This window comes from Plecotus auritus (genome assembly GCF_963455305.1).
Source record: "Plecotus auritus genome assembly, chromosome: 3".
In the NCBI taxonomy this organism is placed as follows: domain Eukaryota; kingdom Metazoa; phylum Chordata; class Mammalia; order Chiroptera; family Vespertilionidae; genus Plecotus; species Plecotus auritus.
The window spans coordinates 131,738,530-131,754,102 of NC_137772.1; the positions used below are offsets into that span (position 1 = coordinate 131,738,530).

Sequence of the window (15,573 nt, forward strand, 5' to 3'; positions counted from 1 at the left end):
CGGCTCAAGTTTGGTCAAACAACTCCCGTCCCACAAGGCTTCCCCACCCCGGCCACCACCACTCTACTCGCAGCCTCCATGAACTTGACTACTCCAGCTACCTTGTATAGTAAGTGGAGTCACACAGTGTTTTTCCTTTTGTGTCTGACATTATTTTACTTTTAAAGGGGGATGGAAACGAAGTGAATTCTATGGGGAGAACCGCCCACAGAATTGAAGACAAGAAAATAAAAGACGTTTTAAATCAGTAGGTCTGTGGGGCCGAGGGGAGGGGCTGTTTCCGCGCTGGTGCTGGGGGTCGGGCACAGGAAGCAAGCGGCGGCCGGGAGTTCTGCCCCGTCAGAGGGAGGGAGGGCGGGGAGGAGGCAGAGGCGGTGCCGAGGGGCGGCCCCGAGTGCGGATTCCGTGCAGGGGTGCGCAACTGGGCTGCTATCGGGGCCCGAACTCGGGAGCCAGAGCGGCGGCGGCGGGCGTGGCGCGCAGGTGAGGAGCGGAGCCGCCGCACGAGCTTCCGGCCGGCCGGGCAGGCGGCAGGCGGCGGGCGCCGGGTGAGGGGGCGGGGAGGCGGAGGGGCGGGGCTCCGCAGGGCCGGGCGTGAGCGAGCGTCCTCGAGAGGCGGATGGGACCGTGGGCCCTGCACCCAGGTGGACTACCGACGGTGCCGTTCGCCCCGCTGCCCACCCGGGAGCGGCGTCCCGGCTCTGCCCACCAGTAAGACGGGTCTGCACCGCCCTGGGCCCCGGCTCCTCTCCCCGAGCCCCCGCGGCCCCCCTCCCCGGAGTGAGGCCGAGCCGGCGCCGGAGGCCCCGCTGGGAACCCGGCCGGGCTGCAGGCCGCGGCTCTCACTTCCTCTGCGGCCCCGCCCGCCCCTCACGCGCCCTTCCGCCCGCGGGCTGGGCTCCGGGTGCCGGCCGGCTGAGTCCTCAGACCTTTGCGGCTCCCAGGCCCCACAGGCGGACTCTCCCTACCTCCTGGCCCCTCCGCCCGGGTCCCCGCTGCCTGCGGCACAGGTTCCTGACCCGGGAGCCGGTGTTCCGAGAGGGTGTGCAGGAAGGACTTCACGCGCTTCTGAAATTATAAACAGCATTATGAGAGACGGGATGGTGTAGGTTCATTTCCTGAAAGAGGCCATAGTTCTTACCAGATTCTCTAAGGTAGTGCTGTTCGTTAGGCATATGTGAGCCACATAATGTGATTCTAAAAGTAAAAAGAGCCCAGACCGGGTGACTCGGTTGGTTGGAGTGTCATCCCGGTCGGGGCACATAACTAGGTTGTGGGTTCGATCCCCTGTCGCGCGCGGGAGGCAACCGATGGGTCTCTCTTATCGCCCCCCCCCCCCCCCGCCTTCCTCTCTCTAAAATCAATAAAAACGTATCTTCGGGTGAGGATGAAAAATTAATAAATGAAAGTAAAAAGAAACAGGTGATATTAATTTAGTAATATATTTTATTTAACTCAGGATAGCTGAAATATGATAATTTCAGCATGTAATCACTATATATACAGTCGTTCCCGACTTAACCCCGGTTTCGCTTTTCATGGTCTCAGTTACCCTGGGTCAACCATAGTTTGCAAATATTAAATGGAAAATTTCGGAAATAACTCACAAATTATAAGTTGCACCCCATTTTGAGGAGCATGTTGAAATCTCCAAGGTGTTGCGCTCTAGTTGCTCCCCCACCCCTTAGTCACTTAACAGCTGACTAGGTTATCAGGTCACCTGCAAGGTACCACAGTGCTTGCTTTCAGGTAACCTTTATTTTGCCCCAAAGCCATTCAAATTAACTTTTATTACAGTATCTTGTTATAATTGTTTCATGATTGTTGTTAATTTCTTATTGTGCCTAATTTACAAATCAAACTTTATCATAGGTATGCATGTATAGAAAACATATCATGTGTATAAGGGTTCAGTATTATCTGTGGTTTTAGGCATCCACCTAGGGTCTTGAAACATATCCCTCATGAATAAGGACTGTAAAATACTTTGAGATATCGTGCATCTTTTTTCCTATTAAGTATTTTAAATTCTGTGTATGTTTTACACTTATGCTACAGCTCGGTTCAGACTAGCCACATTTCAAGTGCTCTAAGCCACATGTAGCTAGTGGCTACCATGTTGGACAGCACAAGTCTGAGGGTCTCAGTCCAAACTCCTTGCCATGGTATTGTGTTTTTCATAATCTGGCCTATCTTTATCTTTCTTTTTTCTGCTACTTGGTCAAGTATAGTTATACCCTCACCACTCAAACCACTTCCTTTGTTCAAGCTGTCCTTCTACCTGGAATGATCTCTTTGGGCCTATTAGGGAAGTAGAGCTTCTACTAAGAGGCTTTTCCTGACTCCCATAACCCCAAAGGGATTTATCACACCTTCCTCATGGCTGGATTAGAGCACTTCTCCTATGCTATTTAATTGTTCTTGAGGCTATCTCCATAGCTAGTATACTGTCCTATTCATCTTTGTTGTGATCATGGTGGGCACCTAATAGTTGATCAGTAGATGTTTGCAGACAGAATGAATAAACTACCAATCAGTTATACTCATTTTTTAAATTTTTGAATGGATCTGTTACTTTCTTGTTCGGGAGATTTGTGCCTGAATTACCTCCTTGCACATAAGTGTACATACACACAGACATGTGGTAAATAACCACAGAAATGCATTTCAAGATGTGCACTGCCCTGGCCAGTGTGCTTAGTGGTTAGAGTGTCAGCCCACACACCATAGGGTCTCGCGTTTGATTCCTGGTCAAGGGCATGTACTTGGGTTGCAGGTGCATCCCCAACACCTAGTGTGTGAGGCAACCAATCGATATTTCTCTGTCTCTGTATCTCTCTCCCTCTCTCCTTTCTTCCCTCCCTTCCACTCTAAAAAAATCAATGGGAAAAATATCCTCTGGTAAGGATTAACAGCAACAACAACAAAAAAGATGTGCACAGAAAAGTGTCTTCTGCTTTTAATCCCCTCCCCATCTTACAGAAGGGAAAACTGAAGTACAGAACTGTTAGGATGGCCAGCAAATTTGCATCAATATAAATACAAAGGCCCTAGCCAGTTTGGCTCTGTGGATAGAGCGTCAGCCTGAGGACCAAAGGATCCTGGGTTCGATTCCAGTCAAGAGCACATACCTCAGTTGCAGGCTCCTCCCCAGCCCAGGCCCTGGTAAAATCAATGGAAAATTATACTCGAGTGAAGATTAAAAAAAAAAAATATATATATATATACACACACACACACACACACACACACACACACACACGTGGTAGGATTCTCCTTGAAAGGAGTGGGGGAAGTCTCAGGGTTAGATTCTTCAGATAGGAATAACTGGCCCCACTTTGGTCATTTGATAGGGGGGAAGTGAGAAGATGAGGAGGTAACACTGGGCTCTGATAAGGATTCAAGGCAGGTTCAGGTCTGAGAAACTGAGGATGTCATTACTGGAAAACAAGTTGGAGAGCAGAACCATTGTCTCAGATGACAAAAAATGCTGGCCTGGGAAGGGTAGGAGACAACAAGTAGGGTAGAACTGTGGTCGGCAAACTGGCTCACGAGCCACATGCAGCTCTTTGGCCCCTTGAGTGTGGCTCTTCCACAAAATACCACGGCCTGGGCGAGTCTATTTTGAAGAAGTGGTGTTAGAAGAAGTTTAAGTTTAAAAAATTTGGCTCTCAAAAGAAATTTCATTCGTTGTACTGTTGATATTTGGCTCTGTTGACTCATGAGTTTGCCGACCACTGGGGTAGAAGGAAGGGCTGGGAAAGCCGGCAGAGGGAGCAAAGGAGTAAGCACACCTGCTTGTTGAAGATGTTGGTGTGATACATTAGGACTAACTACTTAGCAGTGACCCTCTCCATGTGTAGAATGCGAAATAGAATCAGATATTCAGAGAAGGCAAGCAACTTACACAAGGTCACATAGCACTTCAAGTCCTCCCTAAGCCCTCCCTGCCACATTCACCCAGCCCCACTCATACCTCTTTGCAACCAAGGGTCCCAACATGGTACCTAGGAAAACAGGTCTGGGGCACAGTGCCAGGCCTGATTAGTGTCTTCCTCACCATCTTCTACCAAGGGACTGTGATTAGGCCTATTTATAGGGGCCCAGTGCCTTAATATTCTGCCTGGTGCATCTCTTGCCAATCAAATCCGTGCTGTCTGCAGTGTGATTGCTGCTTTAGTGACACCAGGGAGTGGAGTTAATTAAACCCAGTATAAATAGACTCTGCCCTGTCTTACAATTCGAAGGAGTGTTTTCCCTTCCTGTTTCCCACCCCCACATGCCCCTTCTTCTTCCTGGCCCCCCTTAGCTCTAGCCTGGGTGAGCAGAACTTGGACACCTATACCTAGAGTCATGAGCCATTGCCTGTCCTATCTCAGGAACAGGCCCTCAGTCTCTCAGAGACCAAAGTGAGAGGAAACCAGGAGTCCACCTTCTCTGGTTTTCAGACGTGGGTGCCATTTGGTAGTTAACTGTGGCAATCCCCACTCCTCCCACCCAAATCTATTCTTCTGCTTCCAGGCTTTTTTTCACTCTGCAACAAGGGTTTCTTTCTTGTTCTCCAGGCTGAGGAGGTTGGAATGAGATAACGTAAAATGAGGGTGTCTAGCAGGGTCCCAAGCACCTTATGGGGTCAGTCAGTGTTACACCTTCTCAGAACCCTTCTCATCAGCCTCTGTTGCCCCTACCAATTTCCCTCGTTCATTCACTCAGCACAGAAGGCCAGCTCCTGTGGGTTCCTGGCCTCCCACCAAATGCTGTCCCCAACTCCCCGCCTGTACAGGCTGAACTTCTGGGGTGGGGCTGTGCTTTCTTCTCTCTGTATCTTGCCTTGTGGTAGGTGGGAGTGGGTGAGTATGTGGCAGCCCTAATGCTCTGGTTCCCACCCACAGGTACCATGACTCCCATGAGGACCCAGCACTCATTGGCAGGGCAGACCTACACAGTGCCCCTCATCCAGCCGGACCTGCGGCGGGAGGAGGCCATCCAGCAGGTAGCAGATGCCCTGCAGTACCTACAGAAGATCTCCGGAGACATCTTTAGCAGGTGGGTGCTGCCACCCATCCTCACCTGATCAGGGGCTTCTCCCTACCCTGGGCAGTCATTCTCTCCATTCCTCGGAAGGCACCTTCTAGAAGCAGCCCTTCTGGTGATTCTTGGCCCTGGGGGCACCAGGCTGGCTTCCCTATGCCCAAGGGGCCCAGCTTAGAAGCTTGTTCTCATAAGTGCTCATAAGAGCTACGTAATGTTCCACTTAGCCCCCTGGGTTCCCTGTGGCCCCACAGGCCCTGGTGGTGATACTGCTCTCCTAACTCATCCTCTTTCTGCCACTGGGGGCCCTGTTCCTTCACTTATTCCTGCAGTTAGCAAATACATATTCAACACTTCTTGTGTGCAAGACACTGCTACTCTCATTAGTCACAGTGGTGAATAAGGCAGCGTCCCTGGCCAACTAGAGGATATGCTCTGGCAGGAAAGATAGACTGTAATTAATCAATTGTGGTTAGTTTTTAAGTTACAATTGTAATAAGACCTATTTTTATTTTTATTTTTATTTTTTTACTAGAGGCCCAGTGCATGAAATTTGTGTACAGGGAGAGGGTGTCCCTCAGCCCAGCCTGTGTCCTCTCGCAATCCGGGACCCCTTGGGTAGGGTCCCTAGGCCTGGCCGGTGATCAGGGCCTATCGGGGCTTTCCTTCCCCCAGTTGCTGGCAGCTGGCCCCACCCCTGCCGCTGCCACTGCTTGCCATCTGTGCGGCACTGCCCCCTGCCCCCCCCCCCCCGCCCACCCCGCCACTGGTCGCCTCCCTCTGAGAGTGACAGGTGTGGGGTGCAATTGCTTGGCTGGTCTTGGCCTCCCTCTGTGGGGTGATCATTGGCTGGCCCTGTACACCTGCCACAGCGCTGCCGGCTGAGTAGCCTGGGCCTCCCTCTGCAGGGTGATCATGGGGTGATGGCAGGGGCCCCACCAATCGCATCGCACCTATGCCAGTGCGTGTCATAGCGTGGTCATCCAGACGGTCATTCTGCTGTTTGGTCGTTTGGTCGATTTGCATAGCACGCTTTTATTATCTAATAAAGAGGGAATATGCAAATTAAGGGTCACTCTGTAACAAAGATGGCGCGGCTGGGCCAGGATGATTGCGTCGTTGCTACGGCGACAACACAGGCGTTCTGCCCCGCCCGCTGAGGGCCTGTGGGCAGCGTGCAGGCGCAGAGGCGTGGAGTGGCCCAGGCCACTCCGGGCCTGTGGCAGCGGGCGCGAAGAGCGTCTGGGCAGGGGAGGCGGGCCGGCTGAGGGCGGCCTATACTCCTCACATGGTGGCGGTGGCAGCTGTGAGCGTGCCAAGAGAAGCTTGAGGGCCAAGCTGAAGTAGTGCCTGCAGGTCATCAGCACTGAGGAGTGGCTGCGCAAGTCCTGCCTCCTGGCCCAGAAGGTGCGCGATCGCAGGGACAGCCACTGTGGTGGGCCAGATTGACGTCCTCCTGGCCTCACCACGGGGGTTTGCGGATCTGCGCAGACGCAGGCCTCCAGGCCTCCGGTGTGCGCATCCTCTCCTCCCCCTCTGGCGTGTGAACGTCCCCCAGCGTGCTGTCACCCACGCACGACTGCAACAGTCCTGTACCAAGTTTCCCCCCACCCCCCCGCCCCTCCGCCCCTCCGCCGCACTTCCATCAATCCCAGCATACCTACATCCCCCACAGGACATGTGCACTGCCGGAAACCGATCATTGTCCCACTAATAGAGAGATGTGGAAAGGGAATCCGGAAGGCTGGTCAACCTTAATTGCTCTGAAAGGTCGGAGCTAATCACTCACTGTTTAATTGAAACATTGGTAGTTGAAGCAGCCTTCACCTGTTACTCTTATGTAAATTCTTGCTGATTGGCTATTATTGGAATTTCCTGCCTAAAGGATATGAGTGTATCCCATAACCTTAATAAAAGGGATAGCAAAGCCAGAGCGGGGTGGTAGTCCTCCCCCTAGAGGTGGACTCCCGCCTGGCCCCCAATATTCCCAAATTAATGCTTTTCTAGTCTCTCTTCATTTGTGTGCGGCTTTCTCCAGAACCCGAACCCTGAACCTGGAACCCTGAACCACGCGGGACGTGAAAAGGATTCCCACAGTGCACGTCCCCTCCGGCACGCTCATGTCCTTTGGAGAGTGTCTAGGTGTTCTGGGTGCTGAGGGTAGGCACCTGTGAGATGACAGTGAGAGGGCAGAGTGGTGATGCCCTGTTCCCGCGGAGACCAGTGCAGTGACGAGATTACCTCCATGGGGCTAATGCAGGTGCTGAGGCGGGAGCAGGTGCGGACAGATATACCTGGTGGGCGTGGGCAGCCCTCACTGAAGTGCCTTCAGTCAGCATTCAAGATTGGGATCCAGAGGAGGCAAGGAGTTCCGTCCTCTCAGTGAAATGGTGGGATAGTCGGGGCGACTGCAGAGGAGGAATGTGCACTTTGGGTGCCGGCACCCATGAGCGAAGGCTGCCCTGACTGAGACTCACTTGCTTGGGTCCTAGCGCACTCCTGCCAGGCAGCGGATGACAGGACGTGCTTTTCCGAGTTAATGAGAGAAAACATTGATTCTCCCGCTGCCCGCGAAGGTGGAAAGTAGAGTGGGGAGACATGCGGGGAGTGAGTGAGGTTCCCTGTCTGGGGGTTCCAAATCCACCGTTGGTTCCTTTCACTGCTGACTAGAGATATACAGGGTGTCCCCCCAAAATGTATATACACTTTGAATACCTACTAATTTCAATGGGTTTAAGCATGAAAAGAAACAACAATGGAGCTGTCATCTGTTAAAAGTGCAGGGACAAACCGGCAGTTGGACATTCCCCGAGGAGTCCGGATTGGAGAGGGTGCAGGCCAGACCGAGGGGCCCCTTGCTCCCCCCCCCCCCCCCCCGTGCATGAATTTCGTGCACCAGGCCTCTAGTTATAGATAATTCTTTATTGTTGAAAGTATTACATACTGTATATCCCCATTTTCTCCCCATTGATTCCCTCCAGCCAACACCCCCTTCCTCCCCAGGCCTTCAGCACTCTATTGTCTGTATTTATGGATTATGCATATATGCATAGTCTTTGGTTGATTACCTCTCACCCCCCCCCACTCCTCCCCCCGCTTCCCTCTGAAATTCTGCACTCTGTTCCATGCTTCCATGTCTCTGGATCCATTCCGTTCATCAGTTTATTTTGTTACTTAGATTCCACATGTGAGTGCAATCATGTGATACTTCTCTTTTTTCTGACTGACTTATTTCACTTAGCATGGTACTCCAGGTCCCTCCATGCTGTCTCAATGGGTAAGAGATTCTTTTTTTTTTTTTTTTACTGCTGTATAGTATTCCATGGTATAATGTACCACAGCTTTTTTATCCACTCACCTACTGATGGGCAGTTGGGCTGTTTCCAAGTATTAGCTATTGTAAATTGTGCTTCTATGAACATAGGGATGCATACATTCTTTCTGTTTGGTGTTTCTGGTTTGTTAGGATATATTCCTAGAGGTGGGATCACTGGGTCAAATGGCAGTTTCATATTTAATTTTTTGAGGGAACTCGATGCTGTTTTCCATAATGGTTGCACCAGTCTGCATTTCCACCACCAGTGTACTAGGGTTCCCTTTTCCCCTCATTCTTGCCAGCATTTGTCATTTGTTGATTTGTTGATGGTAGCCATTCTAACAGGTGTAAGGTGATAGATACCTCATTGTCATCTTAATTTGCATCTCTCTGATGATCAGTGACTTTGAGCATCTATAATAATAAAAGCGTAATATGCTAATTAGACCGGGTAGCCTAACAATCTTCTGGGCGTCATTCCAGATGTCCTTCCAGACGAAGCCGCAGTGGCAGGGGCCCAGGCAGAGGCAGTTAGGGGTGATCAGGCAGGCAGGCAGAGTGGTTAGGGGCAATCAGGCAGGCAGGCAGGCGAGCAGTTAGGAGCCAGAGGTCCCGGATTGCGAGAGGGTGCAGGCTGGGCTGAGGGACCCCCTACACCCCCTCTCCCCGCTCTGCACCTGGCTTCTAGTTTTTCATATGTCTCTTGGCCATCTATATGTCCTGTATGGAGAAGTGTCTATTTAGGTTTTTTGCCCATTTTTTAATTGGATTGTTTGCCTTCCTTTTGTTAAGTTGTATGAGTTCCTTATATATTTTGGATATTAATCCTTTATCATATGTATCATTGCCAAATATGTTCTCCCATACAGTGGGCTCTCTTTTCGTTTTGTTGATGGTTTCTTTTGCTATGCAAAAGCTTTTTATTTTGATGTAGTCCTATTTGTTTATTTTGTCCTTAGTTTCCTTTGCCTGAGGAGATGTATCTGTAAACATCTGCTACTAGAGATGTCTGAGATTTTGCTGCCTATGGATTCTCCTAGGATTTTTATGGTTTCATGACTTACATTTAAGTCTTTTATCCATTTTGAATTTATTCTTTTGTATGATAAGTTGGTGGTCTAGTTACTTTTTTTTTTTGCATGACTTACATTTAAGTCTTTTATCCATTTTGAATTTATTCTTTTGTATGATAAGTTGGTGGTCTAGTTTCTTTTTTTTGCATGTGTCCAATTTTCCCAACACCATTTATTGAAAGAGACTCTCTTGACTCTATTGTATGCTCTTGCCTCCTTTGTCAAATACTAATTGAGCATAATGGCATGGGTTGATTTCTGGGTTCTCTGTTCTGTTCCATTGACCTACATGCCTATTGTTGTGCTAGTACCAGCCTATTTTGATTACAGTAGCTTTGTAGTATAACTTGAAATCTGGTATTGTGATTCCTCCAACTTTGTTTTTCTTTCACAAAATTGCTGCAGCTATTCGGGGTCTTTTTTGATTCCATATAAATTTTTGGAGAGTTTGTTCTAGCTTTGTGAAATATGCCATTGGTATTTTAATAGGGATTGCATTGAATCTGTAGATTGCCTTGGGTAGCATGGACATTTTAATGATCTTGATTCTACCAACCCATGAACACAGTATATTCTTCCACTTGTTTATATCTTCCTCTACCTTTTTTTATTTTTCAACATCCTGTAGTTTTCTGAGTACAGGTCTTTTGCCTCCTTGGTTAGGTTTATTCCTAAGTATCTTAATTTTTTTGTTGAATGGTAAGTGGGATTCTTTGTTTAGTTTCTCTTTCTGAGAATTCATTATTGGTATATAAAAAAGCCATTGATTTTTGGGTGTTGATTTTGTATCCTGCTACATTGCCAAATTCATTTATTAAATCTAGTAGTTTTTGGTGGAGTCTTTAGGGTTTTCTATATACAATATCATGTCATCTGTGAATAATGAGAGTTTTACTTCCTTATTTCCAATTTGGATGCTTCTTATTTCTTCTTGTCTGATCGCTGTGGCTAGGACTTCCAGTACTATGTTGAATATGAGTGGTGAAAGCGGACATCCCTGTCTTGTTCCTGTTCTTAGGGGAAATGCTTTTAGTTTTTGCCCATTAAGTATAATGTTGCCTGTAGGTTTGTCATATATGGCTTTTATCATGTTGAGATATGCTCCCTCTATTCCCACTTTGCTGAGAGTTTTTATCAAAAATGGGTGTTGGATTTTGTCAATAAGACCTATTTTTAAATAATTTTGTAATATTTATATAGTATTAACAACGTACCATCATTGATCCAAAGAGCATTAATTCATTTAACCCTCACAACCACTTTATGAGGAGCTACTGTTGTTACCTCCATTTTATAGATGCGGAAACTGAGGCACAGAATAACTAAGAGACTTGCCCAGGTGGCAGAGCCAGGGGTCACACCCAGGTATGGTGGCTCCAGACACTGGAGTTCTTACTGTCTTTATGAGAAGGGAAAGTGGTTGCCTTGAGAGTTATTAATGGAAGGCCTGACTTGGCTTGGGGGAATCAGAGGAGGCATATGTAGGGAAGAAGATGCATGGTAAAATCTGAAGGGTGAGTGGGAGTTATTGTGAATGGGTAGGTTGGGAAGAAGAATGTTCCAGAAAGAAAGAAGTACATGAGCTAAAGCCCTCAGGTGGGAAGGACTTGAATAGAAGCCACTGTGGCTGGGGTAAGGGGGGGTTGCCTCATGAAGCTGGTGTAGAGGCAGAGCCTTAGTGGTGTTTGGTGATTTTGAGTTGGTGAGTGGCAGCTTTTTGTTTATTCCAGTGCTAATCTAGCACAATCCTTACGCTATAATGATTTTTCACTCAATGTTTATTTAACACTAGAGGCCCGATGCATGAAACTTGTGCACGGGTGGTGGGGGGCGCGGTGGTGTCCCTCAGCCTGGCCTATGGCTTCTCGCAATCAGGGACCCCTCGCTCCTAACTGCCCGCCTGCTCGCCCCTTACCACCCGCCTGCTTGCTCCTTACTGCCCACCTGCTCGCTCCTTACTGCCCACCTGCTCACTCCTTACTGCTTGGCTCGCCGTTCCTTCTGGCTGAGTGGCGCTCCCACTATGGGAATGCACGGACCACCAGGGGGCAGCTCCTGCGTTGAGTGTCTGCCCCCTGGTGATCAGTGCATGTCATAGTGACCGGTCGTTCTGATTGTTCCACCGTAATGGTTGCTGGGCTTTTATATTTATAGATGAGTCACTGGTGTTTGCTATTTCCTTGCAAAGGTCCCAGGTTTTGTCCTGTCTTTCTCTGGCCATAAGCAACCTGAGATGGGCTTAGATCTTCCTGGGTGCCCCCATCATGCCTCACATAGGAACCCTTTATTCTACCAAGTGTAAAGGTTTTGACTGCCTGACTCAGGTTGATCTCATGGTCCAAGTCATCCCTCACTCCACCCCTTGCTTGCACCAGTCCAGGAATCCCCTTCTGCATCACCAGGTGACCTCTTCCTCCTCCATCAGTTGTGAGTCCACCTCTTCCTAAAGTCCTCCCCGGGAGCAGAGAATGGAGTCATTGTCTTTAGTTGGATTTGGTATAATCACCAGATCCACTGGGCTTTTCTGCGTGCTGCCTTCCCACCGATGTACCTGCCTGCCCAAGCCTGTCCAGAATATAAATGTAACCAGGGCACGATGTCCAAGTGGTTCAGGAGGTTGACTCTGGAGCAGGCTGCCTGGGCTCCAGCTGGCTTCCCCATTTGCTTTCTCTGTAACTTTGGGAGAGTTATTTAACTTCTCTAAGCCTTGGTGTTCTCATCTGTAATCCTATCTAATAAAGAGGGAATATGCTAATTGACCATCACTCTGTCACAAAGATGGCTAAGTTCCCATAAGGAGCCTTAATGAGCAATCAGCAGGGACCTGAGGCTATACCAGGGGTGGGCAAACTTTTTGACTCAAGGGCCACAATGGGTTCTTAAACTGGACCGGAGGGCCGGAACAAAAGCATGGATGGAGTGTTTGTGTGAACTAATATAAATTCAAAGTAAAGGAGCAGAGGGGAGAGCAAGAGAACCGGATAGAACAGCCGGATCCGGCCCGCGGGCCGTAGTTTGCCCAAGGCTGGGCTTATACCCTCCCCCGCTCCCGTGGGGCTTGACAGGGGACCTCAGGCCGAGTCCCCCACCCACAGGGCTTGACAGCGGACCTCAGGCCATGCCCCCCACCCTGGCGTCAGGCTGGGGGACCTCAGGCTGCACCCTCCACCCCAGCGCCAGGCCAGGGGACCTGAGGCCATGCCCCCTGCCCAGCGGGCCTTGATGGGGGACCTCAAGGTGCACTTTCTGTCCTGATGCTGGGCTAGGGGACCTCAGGCTGCTCCCCCTGTCCCAGCACAAGGCTGGGGGACCTCAGGCTGCACCCCCCACCAAGTGGGGTTTGACAGGGGACCTCAGGCCGCACCCCCCGCCCCAGCACCGGGCCAGGGGACCTGAGGCTGTGCCCCCTTGCCTGGCGGGGCTTGACGGGGGACCTCAGGCCATGCCCCCCACCCAGCAGGACTTGACAGGGGATCTCAGGCCGTGTCCCCCACCTGGCAGGGCTTGATGTAGGACCTCAAGGCATGCCCCTGCCCTGGTCTGGGCTGGGGGACCTCAGGCCATGCCCCCGTCCTGGCGCTGGGCCAGGGGACCTGAGGCTACGCTCCCTGCCCAGCAGGGCTTGACAAGGGTGGGACTGGCTGGGTCTGGATCTAGCCCAATGCGGGGGTGCGGCAGCGGGGTCTGGGTCTCACGTGATTTTGAGGTGCATGTGAGTGGGTGGGGACTTGACTCTGGATCCCATGGTGTGCCTCAGACTCTGACAGGAGGAAGGTTTTCATATACATTTTACTAATTTTCTTTAATCTCTGACACTTCTATTATAGAGAAAGGGCAAATAGCAATATTAAATTATTTACTCTAATTAATCCCCTTTTAATGTGCACGAATTTCGTGCACCGGGTCACTAGTGTGGTGATAATAATGGTATCTTATATCTTACAAATAGGATTGTTGTAAAGATTAAGTTAATTAAAACTTGCAAAGAAATTACAGTGCCTGGAATATAGTAAGTATGCAACCAGTGTTCACTCTTAATATCATCTCTGCTCATTTGCCGCCTATGTTGGTCCTCTATTAAGCGGCTATCAATAGTTATAGAAAGTGTTTGGTGCCCCTTTTGTGCTTATTTTTGTGTTAAATATTTTCAAGGAACACATAGCAAGAGGACACAGGCCTTAAAGAGCAGTCAGTCACAGATTATGGCCACCCCATGCCCAGTGATTGAAATATTTGTGTTCCTCACCGGAATTGTGACAGCATGCTTGCCTTTCTCTAAAGAGGACATTGGATTTTTAGTATACTTTAATTTCCCTTCCTGGTATTTGGCTCCTGTAGACAGTTTAGTGGGATGATCTCCAGGGCAGGGATGGTGAGTTGGTTGAGAGTGGGTATGGGCCCTCCAAGTATCTGAAGGAGGGGAGAATGTCTCTGAGGAGCCCTCAGAACTAGGTTTCAGGTCACCCCATTGCTGGATCTTGAGGGATACCAAAGATGTGTATGGCATGGTTCCTGTCCTCAAGGATCTTGTATTTTGGAATAGGAGAGCAGTAGGTCTTGGTTGTTTCTTACTAGTAATTACATAGCATAAACTGTGGGCCTCTTGGGACCTAGAGAAGAGAGAAATAAGTAAGAATTGACAGCATATTTATCAATTAGAACTTCCTAAACTAGTTTAAGTAAAAAGCAACCAATCAGTAGAGCAGGTTTTGGACCCGAAAGGTGTAATGACTTGGTATTGCTTTCACTCCATCCCCGCTCTCTGCCTCTGGGTTGGCCCCATTCCCAGGCAGGTCTTGCTTTTGTGGTGGCAAGGTCACCCCAGTAGGGTCAGAGCTCCCAGGTTCTAGTTCTAGTCCAGCATTTCCTCAGAAGTCCCACTCGCCCATTGGCCCAGCTTGGTTCTCTTTTCCATGCCAGAGCCGAATGCTGGGGAGAGAGGGGCATGACACACCGACTGGCTCAGACCTTGTCACATGTATTACCATTATCCTAAGCCCTGGGTTTAGCCCCACCTGAAGTCCATGGACTGAGTCTGTGGGAGTGAAGGGTTCTGCCATGAAAACAGAGGCTGTTACTCGAATAAGAAAAAGTAGATGGTAGCGAGGAGAATCACACGCCTACTACATGTGGTCAGGAAAGGCCTCCTGAAGGAAAGAGGCATGAACTAGGCCACAGGAAAGACCGGGTGTGGTTGGGCAGGACTGGGAATGTGAGCCTACAGGCCATCTGGTGGGGTCTGGAAATGTGCCAAAGGCTTAGAGGCCAGAATGTGGTGTTTCCTGGCTCCCAGAGTACAGACATTGCTGCCCGTCTCATACAGTCAGAACAGAACAGGGTGTGAACTCAATTGGCTGTGCGTCTGTGGGTCTCACTCCCCCCTCTGATCTCGTGCCCTTGAGAGTTTGCTTCCGGCTTCTTTTCTGCAGTGTGGGCGTGCTCCATGCAGTGGAGTGGGAGGGCAGAGGATGGGTGAGTGAAAAGTTGGGATAAATGAGTCAGGGCCTATGGGGACTTCTCTGAACAAGGCAGGACTTTGAGCTTGGTCCAGGAGTTTTAGGGAGCCTGGATAGGTGCTTGAGCAGAGAAGTGAAGGGACAGAAGAGTTTTGGGAAGGTTCATCAAGCAGTGGTCACAGAGTGGACAAGAAGGGGCGAGAGTGGATTCTGGGACTGTTGTGTGGTCGAGGCATGGAAGGGATAAGGCTGTAGTCAGGGGAGTTGCTGACAGGGAGGGCTGGATAAAGAGACATTTCAAAGGGAATAATGATGACAAAATGGGAATGAGGATGAGGGGAAGGGAGGAGTCTGGGATGACTGGGACAGGAGTGGCGAGTGCCTAGACCTAACCTCTCTCTTCTGCCCCACCCCATCCTGTAGCAATCAACAGGCAAGGGGGCTTTTCACTTCAAATGGGCTTTTGTGGTGGGATGTGACCCCAGCTTGGACATTTCCCCCCTTTAACATGCTGCTCCTCCTGCTTGTAAACCTTGCAGAAAAGAGACACTTTCTATCTCTCCTCCCCACTGCTCTCCCATTTCAGGCCCAGGCCTGGACCCTTGGCCCAGTGGAGCCTGGGTGCAGTTCTGCTGGTAGGTGAGCTCATGGCAAATTAGCATTCCAAACGGGTGTTTCTTCCTCCTGCTTTGCCGCA

At 49.9% G+C, this 15,573-nt stretch overlaps 1 protein-coding gene across 1 annotated transcript in view; it reads left to right on the plus strand.

Moving 5' to 3' along the window:
- Nucleotides 1-381: 381 nt before the first annotated feature.
- Nucleotides 382-15,573, plus strand: part of WASHC1 (WASH complex subunit 1) — a 24,296-nt gene continuing 9,104 nt past the window's right edge. Inside the window, 2 exon segments of the mRNA XM_080659907.1 lie at nt 382-483; nt 4,893-5,046. Coding sequence (XP_080516033.1) covers nt 4,898-5,046 — 149 coding nt within the window. The 5' untranslated portion in view covers nt 382-483; nt 4,893-4,897.